This window comes from Micropterus dolomieu, linkage group LG18 (assembly GCF_021292245.1).
Source record: "Micropterus dolomieu isolate WLL.071019.BEF.003 ecotype Adirondacks linkage group LG18, ASM2129224v1, whole genome shotgun sequence".
Taxonomy (NCBI): Eukaryota; Metazoa; Chordata; class Actinopteri; order Centrarchiformes; family Centrarchidae; genus Micropterus; species Micropterus dolomieu.
This window is the reverse complement of record NC_060167.1, coordinates 11,962,660-11,982,757: the sequence shown is the minus strand read 5'-3', so window position 1 is coordinate 11,982,757 and position 20,098 is coordinate 11,962,660. Positions and strand designations below refer to the sequence as shown.

The following is a 20,098-nucleotide window of genomic DNA, read 5'->3' as shown; positions in this document are numbered from 1 at the left end:
TTGAACACCGTAGAAAACAAAATAATGTGTGCTATTTTGCAGTGTATTTGACCACATTTTCAGTAAATAGAAGCAGGATGATGAAATGTCTCCAAAGTTTAATAGTCGGCCTACAGCATATAACAATATCTTCAGATTCTTAGAGCTTTCTAAAGTTAATTGTTTAAATAGTGGCGCATCACACTAGTGGGAAATGGAGTAACTTAAAATGAATACAAGTCATCACAAAATTTATTGTAATTCATTTAGAACACAATAAATAATCTGTTGGTTCAGCTTCTGTCCAGCAGCTGCAACTCCTCTTCACTCTGTAAAGAAACATATTGAGACTCTCAGTTTGTTTTATCAAGGCTACATACTGTACGCTCAAATGTTTCATCAGTCAGTCTCTTTATGGAAAAATGTCCAATTCTTAAACTTTGTACAAGTGTTAATACCTCTGACACTGAGTGTCATTGAGGACTCCGCTTTCCCCAGTTTGTTCTCAATAATGACTTTGTATTCCCCGTTGTCTTTGGGCCCTACCCTCAGTATGAGCATGGAGCAGACTCCACATACATTGGTGATATGGTAGTTGGTGTTTGTGTTCAGGCTGATATTGTTGCAGTACCAGGTTACGCGTGGAGCTGGATCACCCTTAACTGCACAGCTCATGTAGCACTCGTAACCCTGTGGAGCAGTACGTCTCTTCAGGGGAACAATAAATGCTGGAGGTGACTGGAAATCTAAGGGTTTTGTCACTGGCGTGTTGACTTTGAATTTTCCTGAAACACAAACGCATGCATTAGGTTTGGGGTTTTACAGAATTATAATAGTTAACTACTAGTATTATTAAGTTTGTCCTAGTGGCCTTGTATGACACATTTCCGGTAACAAATCTATTGTTAGTCAGAGTCCTGACATTACATCCATGCTGCTTGCCGCTAGTCCTCGAACTTCCGTAACTCAGCGCAATGTATTGTTCAGTGTTTCTTTCATTTGTATTTCTGAAAAACAGAAGATAAATTAGTATCTATATCATCTGTGGCTGTGAATGAGCTTTCCAATGTTTAGAAAATAATCGAGACATTGAGCATTGAATGCATTACGGGAAATGCAGGATAGTGTTTTTGGAGCTTGACTCATACTAGAGACTAAAAGTCAGGACATCTCTGCCTCTACTGCTTTGATGTTAATTTCATTCCTTTCATTTCATTCCTGAACTGTAAAACTCACTGCTGTAATAAAGGTATGTTGTCTAGTTCACACAACATACCTTTGCTACCTTGACTATATATACCTGAGTATAGCAAAGAGAAAGATAAACAAACATAACCACACAAACAAAGTACATACAGCATCAGAGATCGCAGACATCACTAAAAAAGAAGTTAAAAGTTTAAAAGTGACCAGTGGGATTAGACAAGTTGCAAAGTACAAGTTGGGTATTTACCTAAGGGGTAACTAGAGTTAAACAGTTTGGTGAGCAGTCGTTTTAAATTTGAGAAGAGGAGTGGTCTACTGTAGCAGCATTTGCAGGAAAATAAATATGTACATAAGAACCACAATGTAGCGGTGTATAATGGAAAATGAGAGTTGATTCGGATGTCTTTTTGACTTAACTGGAGGCACAAACCTTTTTCCTTTTTGGTTTTAAACACAGGGGATTCAGAAGGCGGTGAAAGACCCATGTCATTTTTAGCAAATACCCTGAAGTAATACTCTCGTCCAGGCAGAATGTTGACAACTGTGAACTTATTGTTGAAGAGATTGTCTGCCACTGTCCTCCAAGTGCGTTTGAAGGAGTCCCGCTTGGATACCATGTAGTGCAGTCTGTCATCCCTTCTCTCATCTGGAGAGGGAGTCCAGGACAGAGTCACTGTTCCTGGGATGTTCTGATCCAGCTCCACTGGACCTGGAGCCCTTGGATCATCTACAACCAGATTTAGAGGCATAGAGATACACATTACTGATACTATAGGGGTTAGTTTGCTTTTTTAGACAAGTTATTGTAGCGGAGTGGAGAAAAAAGGGTTGGAAACTTTCAGCTGGGGATTTGATAAAGCCAGGTTCAGTACTGCAAGGACTGTATTCAGAAATATAGAAAGTAATTTAGATAGTTTTAAGTATAAAACACGGGAAATGTAACCCAGAAAACAGTATCTTTATTTGAGCATGGAAGTTCATTTTGACCTCGAAATCAGTATGAGCAGCAAAATATTCTCAAATAGTCAAAGTCCACATTCTAGATTTTTTTGCGGAGAGCCCCCAGCTGCAGTAGTGCATGGGTCATGCGTAATATTCATCCAACCAGAGGGAATGATCACCGACCGTCCACAGTGGGCCAGTTGTTCCGCAATCTCCTGTCCCTGGTCCACCTCACTCCCTCTCCCGTATGGGTTGTGTCCCTAGTATGACTGACACACTACGAACGGTTCGTGATCGTTCCCTCTGGCTTTATGAATATTACGCATGATCCATGTACTACTGAAGCTGGGGGCTGTCCAGAGCACCACCCAACTTCTCATGGAGAAAAGAGAGGTCTGGTCGCAAACACAGCCGCAGATGAAGCATAATTGTAGCAAAATGGCTGCATATGATAATAAGAATAGCCTAATAATTAGACAGGTAGGCCTTTTACAGTCAGGCCCAGGCCTACATGTTTGCAGCAATTAATGATTCAGCTGTGTTGCCCCCGAAAGCTACATCGCACACTGTCCATAACCACTATGTCCTTGCCCGAAAAAGGGCTTATTGTTTACTACACAAAAATAGTGAGGTCTTAGTTACAAAAGTACTGTCCATACATTATATGTATCCAGCTGTATTTTACAGTTTAACACTTGGATTCAGTAAATCCAACTGGAATGTGTTGGGTCAAGTGTTTAGTTTGCTAAATATCTGTTTGTAACATGTGTTTAATATGTATTAGAAAAGGAGTAGTTCATGGCAAGGCACTCTGATATTCACCTGTAACTCTGATTTCAATATTAAAGCTCTCCTGGCCAACCATGTTCTTGACAGTGATGGTGTAGATGCCACTGTCAGGCCGCTCGGATGTTGGGATTAACAGTTGAGAGCCTTTATCAGAGTTAGTAATTGTTACGTGTTTGGGCACCGGAATACCATCTTTTAGCCAAGAAATTTCTGGCAGGGGGGAGGCCTGTAGACGATAAGAAAAATATCAAGATTCATCTGTTAATTAAAATTCTGATAATTAATGACCTTAAAGGCTCACACAATAAAAAGCATTCTCAAATTAACCCTTTAGGAGGGAAACTTCTGGTACAGTACCTCAAAGTTGACGTTCAGACGGACTGTGTTCCCAGATTTTACCACCACAAAGTTCTTCATGTTGCGATCTTTAAACTTTGGCCTTACTGGAAAGGTAAAATTTAGAATAAAATGATTAGATTCTTGTATTTATACAAGTTAGCAAACTGTAGTTTTTTTTTCTGAAAAGGCATTGCCTTTGTTTAAATTCTTGTTATACCTTTTACTCCTGTAAAGATAAATAGGAGATATACAAGAATAGAACAAAAGACATTTTTAAAAATTTATCACTCTCTGTTTATATCCAGGTCCATTTCCTATCCTTTTTTTTGTGATCTGTTGTTTTGAGGGTATACCAACTGTTCAAAATACCACATAGTGATGTTTTACTGGAGCCTATTTCTATCCCACAGTGTTATAAGTGAGAGCCACAGGGTGGCATGACCAAGTAAACAGAAGCTGGCAGTACATCCACACAGGCAGCCTGCATCAGTGATGTGCATGAAACTTACAGCATAAAAACAACACAAGCAAGTCACTTAACCTCTGTTACAGTTTTCTTTTAATATTGCACTATGTCTTTCAATTTCTGTTGTTTAACTTCAGTAGCCATGGATATTAAACAAAATATTGTAAGGCACTACAGAAAAAAAAAAACAGAGCTTGGTGTATAGCTATGCAGTATTTTTACAGCTATAGGGTAGGGGTGGGAATCTCTGGGCACCAGACTATTTGATTATAAAACGATTATTGATGCATCTTGATGTATTATTTTTTTTCTATACAGAATCTCTGAATAATTACAAAACATTTAATTTGAGGATTAAAATCCAAAAGAAACATCTCCTAATTAGATTAAAAGGACTAGTTTGCATCCCTAATTTACTTTATTAACCTCATCTCCATGGTCCCTTCATTTCATTAACAACCAGTTGTCAGACTCCTGAAAACTGAAAAATAATTATCAGGATGTACAGTATGTATACAGGACAGAGCTGTACACCAGTTTAGTCTAAGCTTGTACCAGATTTTCTCAGCACTTGACTGGTTTGGTTAGCTAGTAATGACATACAGCTGATAATTAATATTACTCTGTTACTAATTTAGCAAATGTTACATAAATAAATAAATATTTGTAGCGCCTTTCACGGGACCCAAGGGAGCTTTACAAATAGTTACAGTGACTGAACAACAAAAAGTCATTCAGGATTGAATGCCTTGGTAAAGAGCTGGGTTTTTATAGATTTTTGAAAGTGTCCAGACAGAGAGCATTTCAGATCTCTGTGGGGATGAGTTCAGAGGGTGGGGACTATGACACTGAAGGCTCTGTCCCCAAAAGTCCGGAGTCTGGTGTGGGGGACAGAGAGCAAGCCCTTGTACAGGGAAATGTTAGCTAGCGATAACGGCCTTCAATTTTCCAGCCGTTGGGAAAACTACATACTTTTATTAACGGACAGACAGCGACCTACGCTGCGCGTTTATTACCAGACAGAAACTTACTGCTAATTAGTGCGGATCGATCCTAAAGTATCTATTTCTGATACCAACGTTTCCTGCTCTAGGATCGATACTCATATAAAAGGATCGATATCTAAACTCAGTAATTTGGAGTGAGTGTGTGTTTTATCATAAGTATCTTACTGTTGAAAGGAATTACTTTTCCTTCCGCCTGTCAAAGTCATGCTTGCACTACAGCTCTGTGACGGAGCTTCTTTGAAGTGAGCCGCTGCAGCGCTTTACATTTCCTGTGATTGAATACTGACTATGGCTGACTGTAAAAACAGTCACATCTGGCTGTATTTTAGCTGTGAAGGTAATAATGATGCTGTGTGTGATGTGTGTGCAAAGACAGTGAAATACTTTAGCGAAGTTTGGTGGTGTTGCCAAACATCTGAGATTAAGTCTGTCACAATAATATGATGATGTTATGAAACGGCAGTTCTGAGCAGGATATTTTTATTATAATTAAAGAATATGACAGTAGTTTGATGTGGTGGTATGCCCGATACAGGGGAACACTGCTGGTGTCTCTGTTGTGTGCACTGCACTTCTGCGACTTCCGCCTTTTTTCTTCCATCGACATTACGTTATCAATTAACATTTAAATAATAGATTTTTAGACATTTGTTAATCGATTTATAATCTTCCACGTCTGCATCGCGATGCATCTAAGAATCGATTATTTCTCCCAACCCTACAATAGGGCACAAATGGTGCACTGTGCTGATGTATTGTGGAAGGAAAAACTACATATTTAGCAGATACTGAATAGAACTTGTTTAGGACATTTCTAGAAATAATAGAGGCAAAGTTCATATCGTTTAACTGTAAGAAACTGTCATGTTCATGATTTAAATTTCAAATTTTCTCACCAGGAGGAGGCATGGCAATGATGTAATTGTCAAAGCCCTGAGGTTCTCCATCACCTCCATAATTGGTGGCAATTACTCTCACCCAGTATGTAGCCATTGCCTTCAGGCCAAGCACGGTGTAGGAAGTTAGAGTAATTGGGATGGCATTACAGCGGGTCCATTCAAGGCTCTCTATTGGTCTGATCTCCACGTAGTACCCTTGGGCTTCCTCCTCTACTCCTTTGATTTCCTTAGGTTTAGTCCAAGCCAGTGAAAATGTCGTGTAATTGGAGGATGTTAACTTCAGGTCTGTGACTTTGCCTGGGGGTTCTGAAATTACAGTAATGGGCGATTAATTGTTTCAGCATAGCTGTACTTTTATATTACACTAAGAGCTACTGACAGCATTATATCAAAATGTTGTTTCACCACGAAGCATGACTTGCATAATTTTTTAGTGAAGACAACTGCAGTAGAATTTAAGAATTCAGTAGGACTGGCTTACTCATTGGATCTCTTGCAATTACTGTGTCACATGGAATACTAGGATCTCCAGCACCGGATAGGTTGATAGCAGACACCCTAAATTCATATGCTGCCCCTTCAAAAACATCTTTCACTGCATACTTTGTGCCTGTGGAAAAAGGAAGAAATGGTTATCATATCACTAGAAATGTTCATTGATGTAGGCGGATGTATAGCAGGCATTCATTTTCACACTGTAGCTAATTGCGGTGTATTCCTGCAGCTTGCCATACAATACCTGTAATGGGCCCTCCTTGGTTTACGAGGCTCCAGTAATTAGTGCCTTTCTTGTTCTTTTCCAAATTGTATCCCACTATTTTGGTCCCTCCAGTGTCACATGGAGGACACCATGTCAGATTGATGCAGTCTTTAAAGGCACTGATCACTTTAGGTGCTGTCGGGGGTCCAGGATAACCTGTGGGGGAGAACATGACATTCTATCTATCGTGTTGTTCTGTTCTAAGGGTTTTCAAAGTCTGAGACTGTCGGCCTCCCCTCAGACAAAACTTGGATAAAGGCGAACCCTCACCTCCCCTTAGTTTACTTGCTAATTTTCGCTCAGTTGCTGGATGTCTATGGGATCATGATTGTTATTTGATCCCATAGACCCCGAACAGTTCAGCCAGGAGATTGCTCTTTGACATAACATCCGACTACACCAAATACATAATAAAAAAAAAGGTCTAAGGCATTTAGGCCATTCATTTCTTACTCTGGGAAAATAAGCAATAAAATAAAATGACAAAAACAGAAAATTCCCAAATACTACTGTATCTCTGAACTATCTCTTTAACCAAATCACCCACATTTAGGCTATTCTGTGTGATCTCCTTTTAATAAGTAATGTAATACTAATGTTATTGTAATTTTTACTTCCATTCACTGAGCCTCCCCTGAAACAGTTTGGAGCCACCTGATGAGGCCTACCTCCCACTTTGAGACCCTCTATTCTAATATGTTTTAATAATATATGTTTTGTTATGTTGCTCTGATGTTGACGAAAACAAATTGTTATGTTGCTCTGATGTTGATGAAAACAAATTGCACAACTCACCATTGTGCTTTAATGCAAAACTATATCTGTGATACACACAGAGTACATTGTGGAACAATTTTGTCTTTTTTTGCTTGTTTCACTCACTGGTTATTCTGCGTGCTTCTCAAGAAGTTAAGAGGATTTCATCGGACAACTGCAAAAATATAGCCCTTGTACTACAAAGCCTAAATTAGACTCCAGCTGAGGACTCACGTAATACACCAGCAGGTATGTCCTCTGTCTGCAGGTAGTCACTGACGCCTTCTGCATTCTTGGCTCTGATCCGGTAGCAGTATCTCCTTCCAGGGTCCACATCTGAATCTTTGTAACTTGGGTTGCTGCCAGGGATCTCACCGAGATTTGACCATTTATTGCGCCCGACTTGTTGGCGTTCTATGATATAGCTTGTGATCGGGCATCCACCACTATGTTTTGGCAGTTTCCATTTGAACTCAACAGATGTTACAGCACTTTCCATAATGTCCACAGGTCCTTGTGGTGGTGTGGGTTTGTCTGTTGACGAAATGAAAATAAATCATACCAACAGCAAAAAGCATTTATCTCCTTACATACAGACAGTACAATAGCAAACTTTAAGTCTCCTATTGTCAACTCACCCAGTACTATAAGTTTGGAAATTGCTTCTGTTGTACCAAATTCATTTTTTATTTTTATTTTGATCTCTCCACCATCTTTCCTTTGGCACTTAGCAAGGTGTAGTCTGCTCTCAGTAGCTGATATTTCAATCTTCACATTGAGAGCAGGCAAAAGCTCGTCATCATCCTTGTACCATTGTATATTCATTGGTCCCGCACCTGAGAATGGCAGCTTCCATTCTGCATTTTCACCTGCCTTTATAATGACTGGCTTTGTGAAATTTCCTAGAGCCTCAGCGTCGATTTTTGGTGGGTCTTAAATGTTGGAGGGGAAAAAAGTTTTTGTCAAAAACCTGAACACTTTTACACCATGGATGCTTTTTCAATTGATACCAAACCATGTTATTCATTTTTATTCTGACCTTGAATATTAAGTATTGCTTCTGATTTACGGCCTTCAGCTTCAAAGCGGTACACAGCTCCATCATCTTTTTTACAGCAATCAATTATCAACGTGTGACAGGCTCCATCTTTGATAATTATTACCCCATCCTCATTGGTTATCTTGTCAGATAAAAAAGATCCAATATTCATAAAACATTTGATAAATTAAGCTATGCAATGTGCCATAATATTTTTTTTTTATTAAAAATGACCTTTATGGTTTTACTATAGGGAACAGAGATATTCAGGGCAGTAGCCCTTTAACATTTTTAATTCTCCTGGAATAGTTGACTTACCAGCTTCCCATCTTTATACCAACGTCCCTCAGAGGTCTCACTTGTTAGTTTGCAAGATAGCTCTGCCCGTTCACCAATATTAGCAACAGTATCGGACAGCCCACTGACAAACTGAACGCCTCGATCTGCAGCAGTAAGAATGGGGAAATGTCAGTTAGATAAATAGTGTAGAGTAAATTGAACAAACAGAGGTAGAGGCAATGCAGAAGCTTTCTGCATTGCCTCTACCTCTGTTTGTTCATGAGCATGTTCATGAGCATGCAGGTTTCTATTGTACAACACAAGCTAATCAAGGATAGCATTGACCAGAAGGTCCCTGTTCCCGTTCTGACTTAATGCTGTTTGTTTTCTAAACTTACACTTTGTCTCTCTATAGTAGTCAACATGCAGGACTGCAAAAGAAATTTAGTAAAGTATAAATTATTTAGATTATATTCAGAATGTTAAAGGCACATGTTTTAATACTGTTTTCTAAAGTTTAGACGAAAATGGACAGCCCTATTTCAGGCATAGTAATTAAAACCTTTTTAACTCTCTGAATCTAGTAAAGTAATCCAAATTTCCCAGAATTTATACGATTTTTAACAGGTTTCTAGAATTTTTCCTCAGTGACAAATTTTGTCCATCCACAGATCTGAACTGTGTCTACCCCACAAAGAACACCTTAACGAAGTTTCTTGCCATTTAAAGGTTCAGTGTGTAATATTTCTGAGGATGTATTGACAGAAATGCAATATAAGATCTATAACTATGTTTTGAGTGGTGTGTAAAGACGTTGCATAATGGACCGTTATTTTTCTATTACCTTAGAATGAGCCATTTCTATCTACGTAATTGCGTGTCCCCTTTCCATGGATGTCGCCTTGTTCTACAGTAGCCGTAAAGGGACAAACACCTCTACAGAAACGCGTTGTGTCACCAGGTTGTTCTTCTGCTTGTATAATTCCGGCAGTGTAGACGCTAGTAGACGCTCGTCACTACATTAGCCGCCGAAAACTGTAAAATATCAAACTTTCTGTTGCTGGCCTCCGTCTGGAGCACGCAATGATGATGCAGTGAATAGTGACGATTCTCTCTGACCAATCAGTAGTCTGCTGTGTTCCGCATCACATTTTAGTATCGCCTCAGCTCGCTTGGAACCTCGACGGAGGTGATACGAAAAAAGTACCTCGAAGCAGGTACAGGTACAACTTTTCCACAATGGAAAAGCAAACAAAGGCGAGTCGAGCTGTTACTGTGCAGTGGAAAAGAGGCTATAGAATGCATATGAAGAAGAAGAGGAAATAATAATAATAATATACAGTCAATTAGTAGTCATCTGGTTTATTAAAAGTAAGAACAGAAGTGAAATTTGGTAAAATGGAGGACACCTATTATTTAGCAAGAGCCGATAGCGTGTGGATCTTCGTCGTCAAAGACAGATGACAGCAGAAATAAAGGATATAATAATTGTGGATTTTCCAAGATGGAAAGAGCTGATGGACAAATGTTTTCAAAGCGGTGCTGAAGTTGCCTGTTTCCTGCTGGACAGGTAATTAGGTTAGTGGAACTTTAGCGATGCAAATGCAAACTGTTGTTGTGAAGCTGGCCATAATCAGTGTTTGCATTAACATTATTCTTCAGTGTGCGTTTTGGCTTTGCTGTCGATATACTGTAAATGTGTCTGTTACGTTCCTGAGACAATCAGCTGGTTAATTGGCAATAAAACGGTAGCGTAACTTACAGCATAGAAGCTCAGATCATACAGCTAAACTTAACATTTTACTGCCCTGGTAGAAAAATTATGTAGTGGGATTGTAATGTCAAGTAACGTTATTTATTCTCCAGCGCTTTGGTTTACATGTGGACATAAATGTGTTGGTTACATTCATGAGATGATCAGCTGATTAATTGGCAATAAAACGTAACTTTCAGCTGGAAGCTCAGATAATCCAGCTAAACTTTTACTGACCTAAAAAAAATAAATTTATTAAATTGAAATTTTTAACTGTGTCTTGGTTTTGCAATGTGGACATAAATGTCTGTTACGTTTGTGAGACAATCAGCTAATTATTATTGGAAATAAAAGGGTACAGCATGGAAGTTCCGATCAGCCAGCTAAACTTCACATTTTACTGCCCTGGTGGAAAACACTTTACTGCTAACAGCGTTATGATAACAAGACCGTAGAGAGAGGAGACTTGATCCTCACCTGACAATGTCTTTGTAAAGTTCATGTATTATGTGGTTTATAATGGACTGTGGTGCTTACCTGTTATCTCGCAGTGGTCATACATGCGCTAGATGTGAGATGTTTTTTTACTTTAGTATGTTTGTCCAGATGAGCCAACCCTCCCAAGAAAATTCATGATAACAGTACAATAAAATAATGTATTACAGGAATATGCCACATCATGTGGCACTTGGTTTATTGATGTTGCTGTTGTTTTATGAACAGTTAACAATAATATTTGCAAAGTTGCAATTCGCAACCCTCACCACTAGATGTCACTGAAACTTACACACATTTAAAAACCTAAATTATCTTGGGACTAAAACTGTTAATGCACATCCTTGTCCATGCATTGTATTGTCCTTTTCCCACTTTGATCTCTGGACTAGAAAGCTTCCTACTGTACCATTATATTTTACTCTAGATTGGGACCAACCTTATTTCTAACAAACTTTCAAGGCAATACCTAGGGGTAGTTCTGAGACATACAGGCCCAGATAGCAAAGCTGGCAGTAGCAGAGACACATTATAAGAACTAGAACTTAAACTATGACATTATGTTAATCTCTGCAGTGCAATGACACATTATTCAGTATTCACACAATGCAAGGATTTTACCTGTAACAGTATCAGGAACCAAAGGGCCAGTTCGTAATTGCTTCTTTTTCTTATCTGTATGATCCTTTTTATTTTCACCATCTTCATCTGTCAGGAGGTTCTTATTCTTGTCACCTCCATCTCCCTCGTTTCCATCAGTCTTCCCACCAGAACCATCACCAGAACCAGAACCATCACCAGAACCATCACCAGACACATCACCAGACACATCACCAGACACATCACCAGACACATCACCAGACACATCACCAGAACCATCACCATCTCCATCTCCATCTCCTCCATCCCCTCCATCCCCCAGTGCTGCATCTGCAGCATCCCTTTCAGCCTGTGCTCGTCTGGCTGCCTCCATGTCATCTTTCTCTTTTTGGAGCTTGGCCTTCTGTTCCAGTGCTAGTTTTGTCAGGTCATCTTGATCCCCAGCTTGGGAGCCCTTTCGGCCTTTACCATTTGAATTAGCTGAAATGCAGTGATATAAATAATTTAAGGTTATATAAAGAAGGAAATATTCAAGAACTGTGTGTCCAGCTGTCACGTTATCATGATTAGATTGATATTTTATTTATTGATGTATATATCAATATGAAAAAGAAAAGATGTCCCACCTTCCACTGTGAGTGAGGCACTGCTGGAAGTTATCCCAGCAATAGCATAATATGCTCCATTATCTGCCATTTTACAATCTTTAACTCTCAACGTGTGAATAAGTTTGTCCTCTGAGACAGTGATCTCATATTTCCCACCATGTTCAAGTGACGAGTCCTGTTTTGACCAGGTAATTCTGTTGAGGGGTGTTGACAAGAGACATTGAAAGATGGCGTCCTCACTTTCAAAGGCCTTCACATCTTTAATCTTTGCTATGAAGTCCACAGCAGGCACTGAGAGAGGAGGAAGGGTAGGTGTGGATTAACTGACTGAATTGTCTCACCAACTGCCAATACAATCATCATGATTAATTACAGTTGCAATTGTTAGACCTTACCTTGAAAGTCAGTTGCAAGGACATTGGCCTCTTCAACATCAACCTGGTAAAATCCAGAATCTTCTGGCTGAGGACTTTTGATGCTGAAAACATACTTTGTCCCTGTTTTCTTAAGGCTGTGTTTTGAATTTTCATCATCACCATATGGAACCAATGTTCCATCCTTTTTAGAGAAAAGTAGTTAGATTGGGTTTTTTGATTTCTTTCTTTTTGAGCAGTGATCAGTTTTAAATAGTTTATCTTGGTATATATGTTAACTCACCTTGTATAAGTTAATTGTACTGTTGGGATCCCATAGTTTCATGTCGAGGCTAAATTCGGCTTTTCCATTGGGTTTTACTTCTATTTGTTTCACATTTTCCAGTTTCTCCACAACCTGCAAAAGAAAAATAAAGAAAGTCTTGTGTATCTGTAGATTTTGCTCTGAACTTCACTGCTAAAGCCATGACATTTTTAACTTAAGCACCCTTGAGCATAGAAGTTTACTTCTTAAGATGCAGTAGGCACAGTTAGCCTCAGGCAAAACTAGACATGCAGAGGAAGGAAACCTCACCAACAATTTGGAGGTTCAAAATACATAATCCAGAATTATTGTGCAGTTGATACCATTTGCATGCGGGACATTACCTTTGCTTGCTCATCTTTCCTTTCCTTTTTCATCTGGTTGAGTCTCTTCAGCATCCAGCGAAAGTCAGTAACGCCAAAGTCCAAACAGATTTTTTCATAGTCCTTCTTTGGTGCACTGAGAAGCAGTTCCCAGAGCTTAGGATCAATTTCTCCCTCTTTTTTTGGTGGGAGTTGTTTTTTTCTGGTGACAACAACACTAAAGAGAGAGAGAGCAAGCAGAGTAATATGTATTTGAGAGTTTACAGCAGTATATATTTTTAAAAAAAACTTTGGTTCTGACTTACGTTTTCTTAAGCATCGATCTGAAATCTTGTGGTGTTTGTCCATCTGCTGAATGAAAATGAGATGAGAACAAAATATGCTGGTTTAAACTGATTTGTACAGTACATCTTTAACAATTCTTTGAAACCATTGAGTCTTGCGCCACAGTTGCAGAGGCTTTTAATTACAGCGTAGGACTCAGTATTTTATTACCGTGTTCCACACAGTGTTGTTATTGCTGAAATCATCATTTTAAGAAAAAAAACTATCATGAAATTTCTGTAATCATAAAAAAGGGATAGATGGGCGATACCATCATAGTTCTGTGGAAAACGTCATACCTGCTTTGCCTTTCTTCTTGATGCCAACTGGAAAAATCATGAAACCAAGAAATCATAAGTGGACAGTCAAAGCTACAGTATGAGTAAATTACAATTAGCGTATTGGATGGTAATAATCCACAATTAAGTACTTTTACCTTCAATAACACTGAGAGGTGCAGTGCAGACAGCCTGTCCATACTCATTGGTGACAAAGCATTTGTAGGTGTCTGCTTGATCAGGTTTTACAGTGAGTATCTGACAAAGCAATATTGTCATAACATAGTTAGATTGCATCTTTAGGGCTGAAAATTAGGTTCTGTCTCCCATTGACAGAACCTTTTATAATTGAGTACTGTGCTTTGAGAACAAAACAAAGTACCTAACTTTAGTGTGCCTCAAACTTTAAAAAAAATTATATTTAAATATACATATTTAATACAGTTCAGAAAGTGTGGGAGTGAAGGAGAGTGAATTGTGATATATATATTATTATAATATTAGTTACATCTTTTACATGGAGCATTTTATTTAAATTCTGTTTTCTCACCTCAAGAATGTGCTCTTGAGCTCTTTGATCATATCTGGTTTTGAACTTTTCTGGGTCATCAATGTTGCCCTTTTTACGCCCCCATGTTACAGTTGGTGCCGGCTCTCCACTAACCATAGCTTTGAACATCGCTTTTTTACCTGAAAAATCAAAATATAGGGATACAGTTGTTGATAGTATTTTTGTAATCACAGTTTTACTTTGTGGGTTTGTTATTTACCCTCTTGAACAGTTACAGCCATAGGCTTCCGGGTGAAGTCAGGTGTTGACTTTCCTGCAGGCAGTACCTCAACATACTGAGTGATCATAACCCCAGGAACTCTGGACCTTTTCTTGATAGCCACTGTTAAGACCAGAAAATAACAGTACAATTCAGCGGTGTGAGGTAGTTAAACATAGATCAAAGAAATGGGGAACACAAATTGTATAAATACGTGTGTTAGCAGAATTGTGTACATTATTCACACTGTTAAAACATGTCTGAGGAAAACCAAACAATATGGATATGGTTATTTATTAATTATTTAAACAAGTTGCAGAATTCTTCTTGGCAGATATCTCAAAAGTGATCATAGTAGTTAAACCATCAGTTTTGTGTTAAAAGGAGTAATATTATCTTAACATTAAGGATATCCTATATTCCCCAGTGCTTTTGCTTCTGGTTGCATTTACACTAGAATTTCACAAGAGGTCAGTATTTCCTTTCTCTTTGTCAACCATTACAGCTGCTACAACAAGACCTTAAATTCAACAATGCTGATTAAGTTACATTTTGTATTAACTCATCAAGGAAAACATATGTATTCCAACAACACTCAAAACCAGTTAAATTGGTGTTACTAACTGCATTCCAATTAATTTAGGACAAATATAAAATTAAACACATTTAGTTTATTTTTTTCATATCACAATTATTTTAGAACAGTGCAGTTTAAAAAAAAAAAAAAAAAAAAAAGATCAAGATGCTCCGAGACATTTGCTTCTGTCAGACAAAGACTGTTACAAAGTCACCCTACTGTTCCAAGCAAACGGGACACACAACTCGCAAAAAAGTGTAATGCCCTATCTAGAAATTGGACACACCAAATACTGGCTCTAGATTCAACGTGACGACTCCGTGGAAATGGAACCTACTCCGTCGGTAGATATAAATGGCCCATTCTAAAGAAATGAAAATACAACTATTCTTATTTTCAGCTGATTATACAGTTATGAAAACACACTTTATATTATATTGCTGCCAATATTCTGCAAACAGAGCCCCTTAAATCTTACACACTGGACCTTTAACAGTTCGTTACTATGGTGGTTGAAACAGCAAAAAAGATTGGTAACACATTTTTTCAGCCCTTTTCCTCTCTGGGACTGTAGGATGACTCATTACATGACACTAAATTCATCCAACAGCTGCTGAAATCACAAACTCCAACTGTTTCTCCTTTTTCTGAGCTGCTTCATCCACCCTGGGGCTTGAACCTTTACTGCTGTACAATATAGATAGGCCAAACAGCTAATTACCGGAAAGCTGTGTGCAGAATCAAATGTGTCCCACAATCATTGCAGTAAAATAAGGTCTTAAGCCATATGGAACTGTTGTAGTCTTCGTTCATTAAACTGTGTGTGTGACTATGTAGATACCATACTAAAAGTTAATAAGAAAACAATTTGACGTTCAAGGGGATGTCGCAGGATCTAGTGAGTCAATGGCCACAAACAAGCCATTTTTACTCAAAAATATTTAGACCAAATACCTAGCAACACACAACTTTGTACAACTGCTTCTTAAACTCATCTGTCACAACAAATGAGATCAATCACTAAAAAGGTTTAATCCTTTTATGTGAGCAATCTAAGATTCAGTTTTAGTAAGCAACACGTTTATCTTTTGTTTAGTTTCAAATGTGATACCTGCATTTCAGTGAAGTAATTCTGGCTTTTGTGTCACAGCCTTTATCAGATTTCTGCGATAAGTCCTTGTAGCTTACAATGCTTAACAGTGACTTAAGACCTTGTGAGACATTTAAAGCCCATTCAGCTCAAATTTAGCAGGTATATTCCAAAGTTGTTTGATTTCCTAGAAATAGACAATATGGTAAGCCATAGTAAACATGCATTTTTGGAAGTTGAAATATATTCTGTTCTTCAAACCTCTACTTCCCCATGGTCTTATCTGTACCACACCATCATCTATTATTGTTGCATAAATTCACATGGAAACATGTAAAATACAGATTAATGACAATGTAAGAATGCAACTACGAAGTTGACTTGAAAGTGAAACCAGATCCTCCCCTCTAAACTAAACCATTTTCACTGACATATAGTAAACCCAAGGGCTGGCTTATTATTTCACTTCCAATGTGAGTTACTTTCAGATTACCCGTTCTTCATCACTTTTCCACAGCAGCCGTGCTCCAGTTAGAGGGCATATATTGAATATTCATCAAACTGTGTGTGTCATCTCTCAAGGGGTTGGTTTATACGCTTATATTATCTGAATGCAGGCAGGATTCTTGTAACCTTGTTCCTCAAGCATTGATTCACACATAATCCACGTCTGGTAGGACAGCCAGTCAATCGTTTGCTTCTGCATACCAATCACTCCTGGAAGAACTGTCAGATTTGGACTCCAGCAGACTTCAGGCCACCTTCAGTAAGAATTTGTGGGCTGTATAAAGCTGATATCCCTCTCATTAACCACTCTGAGACACCAATGCTAGAACTCAAGAATGGGTGTGAATGGTTTCACTCTGGGATAGTGTTTCTTGGAGGTAAATAAATTGGTACAGTTTTTGCTCTTCATATATATCGATGATAGACTTCTCTCCACTTGTAGTACTAAAGAAATTATATTCCAAATTAAGTTATTTTGAAAGGAAAAGCTCATTCTATATAGCTGGATAAAAAGTGGAACCTGTGTGCCAATTTATGTCGGTAATATATTTATTTAAACATGTGTGAAGGGCTTTGTCTGAATTTGCACAACTTTGTTGGTAAGATTTATGTATGTAACCGTTTATAATGCAATGGTAATCTAAACAACCACTCCATATTTCCACACAGCAACCAAAACCTACACAAAAAATCCCTCACATTTTCCAAACCTACCTAAGGCTTTTGGGTCCTGGTTTGGTGAACTCATTGCAGCGTTGTCGATTGTTTTTGATCAGTTTGTGGCTGAAACACAAAGAATGCACAATCCAGAAAGTATATTGTAAAATTAGCAATCAGATGCTGTTAAATGATAGGTCTTTTAGAAAATGTTATTCATTTCTGTCATTATCCTTTTTCTGTAATGTCCTACATGGTCAGCTACATCACTGATGTGTTTTATCACTCTTTTTACTCTGATTGAGCAAAAATACAAGGAGGGCAGTGTGGGGAAAACCAACTAGATTTTGTTTGTTTGCGGTTATTTATGGAGGATATTTCTACAGTTGAAACGTTCTTGTCATAATCACAAAATACAAAACAATTAAATGTTAATAGATTTCATGAAGGGATCATGAAAAGAAAACTTTATTCAACTGCAGTGAATATGTTTGGCAGTTTTTATATACCCATACAGACCACTCTTATCTCTTAAAATGAGATATTCTTATTATTATAAACATTCATTTTTACAGCACTTTTGTAAAGTAAAAACTGAGAGAAACGGAATTATTAATAGAAGAGTTCAGATAGACATGATTTATAAAAAGGAATTGATTAGAATGGTATTTAAAAAGTTTATTAGAACAAAATAATACTTTTCAAATATAATATGGAGCTGCAGCTAACAATTATTTTCATTAACGATTAATCTGGCTATTTTTGTCAGTTTTTTAGGTTAACAAATGTCAGAAAAATTGATTGATTGAAATTCCCATTTGAGAAGCTGAAACTGGTGAATTTATACTTAAGAAATTACTTAAATGATTATGAAAATAGTTGCAGATATTTTTGGCAATTGACTAATCCATTTATTAACTAATTGCTTTACCTCAAATACAGTCATTTTTATATAATGTATTTAATTAATTAAGAGCTCCACCCACAATCATAAGTGTACTCAAGGTCATATGATTCTGTAACTGCTGTGGTCATGAGAACCTTCAAGACTTAAAAATGGCGTCATGGGCCAGAAAAGGTTGAGAAACTCTGCCTTGGAGATTCTCCTCATGTGTCATCTATATTACCCTGTGACATCAGTCTGTCAAATTGGGGATGCCTGGATTCTTGCGTGACTCGTGCAGACATTTGAAGACATGCTGGGACACTGTAAATGAGGAATGTGAAATCCCACCTTGCGGCTGACTCTGCCCAACTGCTTGTGGAGTCAGGTGGCTGTGCCAGCATTTTAACTGCTCAGGATCCAAACATAGACGAGGAGCAGAATGTCTACGAATCAAACTGTTAAGCCGGTGCACATATCCGTAAATCTCTTATGCCACCAACTCTTAAAAATTATGTTTTGCATAGTGATTCTCGTTAGGTGCCTAGTTGTTAACTACTAGCAAAAGTCTGAAAGTAAACTTTAAACTCAAGCTGCTTGTTCTGAGTGATCAACATGTGTTTCATGTTGGAAGGGGGAAAAAGCAAAACATCTCCAGAGTTAATATGAGAAACATAGAGTAATTTGTTTTAACCAAGCCCTCAGCTTATAGGCAGTAAACTGGAGATGACTTTGACCTAATTTGACTGTCACCTTTGCTAGTACCCTGACCTTTAGTTCAAGTACCAGTGGATTGCAATCTTAATATACAGAAGATTCATAAGAAAAACACTGAAAAAATGTGAAAAAAGATATCTGACCTTGAATATCTACAACCCAGCAAAAAAGTTATTATATTAAGGCTTTGATGTGTCACACATTCTGTAGTGAAAATTGATCGTAGGCTCAATCCTTTGTTAGTCATGGGGAGCCAGTTGGGAAGGTCACATTCACAGTTCACACAGTTGAGATATTTAATTTCAGTATTAGAGGATGATCTCAAGTGGCACATTCATATTTCACTTTTTTTTTTTTTACAGGGTTTCAAAATTCTTCAGACTTTTTCTTTCTTTTAATATGAAATGTATACAGACATAAACATTTTAGGGTTTAGATATTTTTGTAGACAGAACTCCTGTAGCAGTACATACAGTCTATTCTGGTTGCTGTTATGATCCAGGTTAGGGAGGCTATGCTAAAATGTATATGCTGTGTATAAAATAGCAGCATGTCTGCAGTTCATAAAATGTAAGTAAATAAATAAATACATTTAAAAAAGACTAAAATGATTTAAAATGAATAAAAATGTTTAGCTGGATGTTTTTCTTTTTGCCAGCACCAGAATCAAATGATTTGACTCCCTAATGCTTAAACAAATTACAAAAAAATGATTTCATTTATAAACTAACATCATCACTTATAGTGCTTATTTTTCTCTTAAAGTAAATGCTCCGTATTTGTATAGCGCCTTTCTAGACTTTTCGTCCACTCAAAGCGTTTTTACACTACATCTGCATTCACCATTCACACACATTCATTCACTGAGCCTGAGTGCTCAAACAGAAACTAACATTCATACACTGGTGGAGCAGCCACCAGAGGCAATTCGGGGTTCAGTGTCATAAATTAAATATTTAGTCAGTCTTACTACTGGCAACAAATGATCCCTTTCTGTTGTCCTAAATATTACATAATCATACAGTTTTCCTAACTTGTACCACTTGTCGACTGAAACCATGAGGGTTTCACACCATATAAAATGTTGTTGCTTTTGGTTAAATGGTTAATTCCATAAAAATAATAGACGCTGGAAATTTGCCGTTAAAAGACTTAAGACTTACTTTCAATTCTTCGTGATCTATGTTCAGCTTTCCTTCTTCAGCTTGTCTCTTCTCACTATCCAATATTTCTAAGGTGACACCCCTTTTTGTTCGGTGATAAATGTTTGGAGCACATAGAAACCCATACATGGATGAAATGTAGTTGCTAAAAACCCATATTACAGCAGTGGTAAAGGGTGAAGGTTCCTCTTACCCATCCCTATGAAAGCGATCA

At 37.8% G+C, this 20,098-nt stretch overlaps 1 protein-coding gene across 1 annotated transcript; it reads right to left on the bottom strand.

Moving 5' to 3' along the window:
• Positions 1-266: 266 nt before the first annotated feature.
• Positions 267-14,417, bottom strand: LOC123986748 (immunoglobulin-like and fibronectin type III domain-containing protein 1; the record flags this gene model as incomplete). The annotated part of the gene is made up of 22 exons (XM_046075094.1): positions 267-308; positions 438-764; positions 1,616-1,912; positions 2,950-3,142; positions 3,274-3,359; positions 5,625-5,933; positions 6,109-6,237; positions 6,367-6,543; positions 7,378-7,677; positions 7,782-8,075; positions 8,183-8,324; positions 8,501-8,625; positions 11,331-11,789; positions 11,936-12,208; positions 12,313-12,475; positions 12,575-12,688; positions 12,940-13,135; positions 13,224-13,266; positions 13,542-13,568; positions 13,679-13,778; positions 14,071-14,210; positions 14,291-14,417. Coding segments are annotated over 22 exons (4,026 nt in total), but the record flags the coding sequence as incomplete, so codon positions are not given.
• Between the last annotated feature and the right edge of the window lie 5,681 nt (positions 14,418-20,098).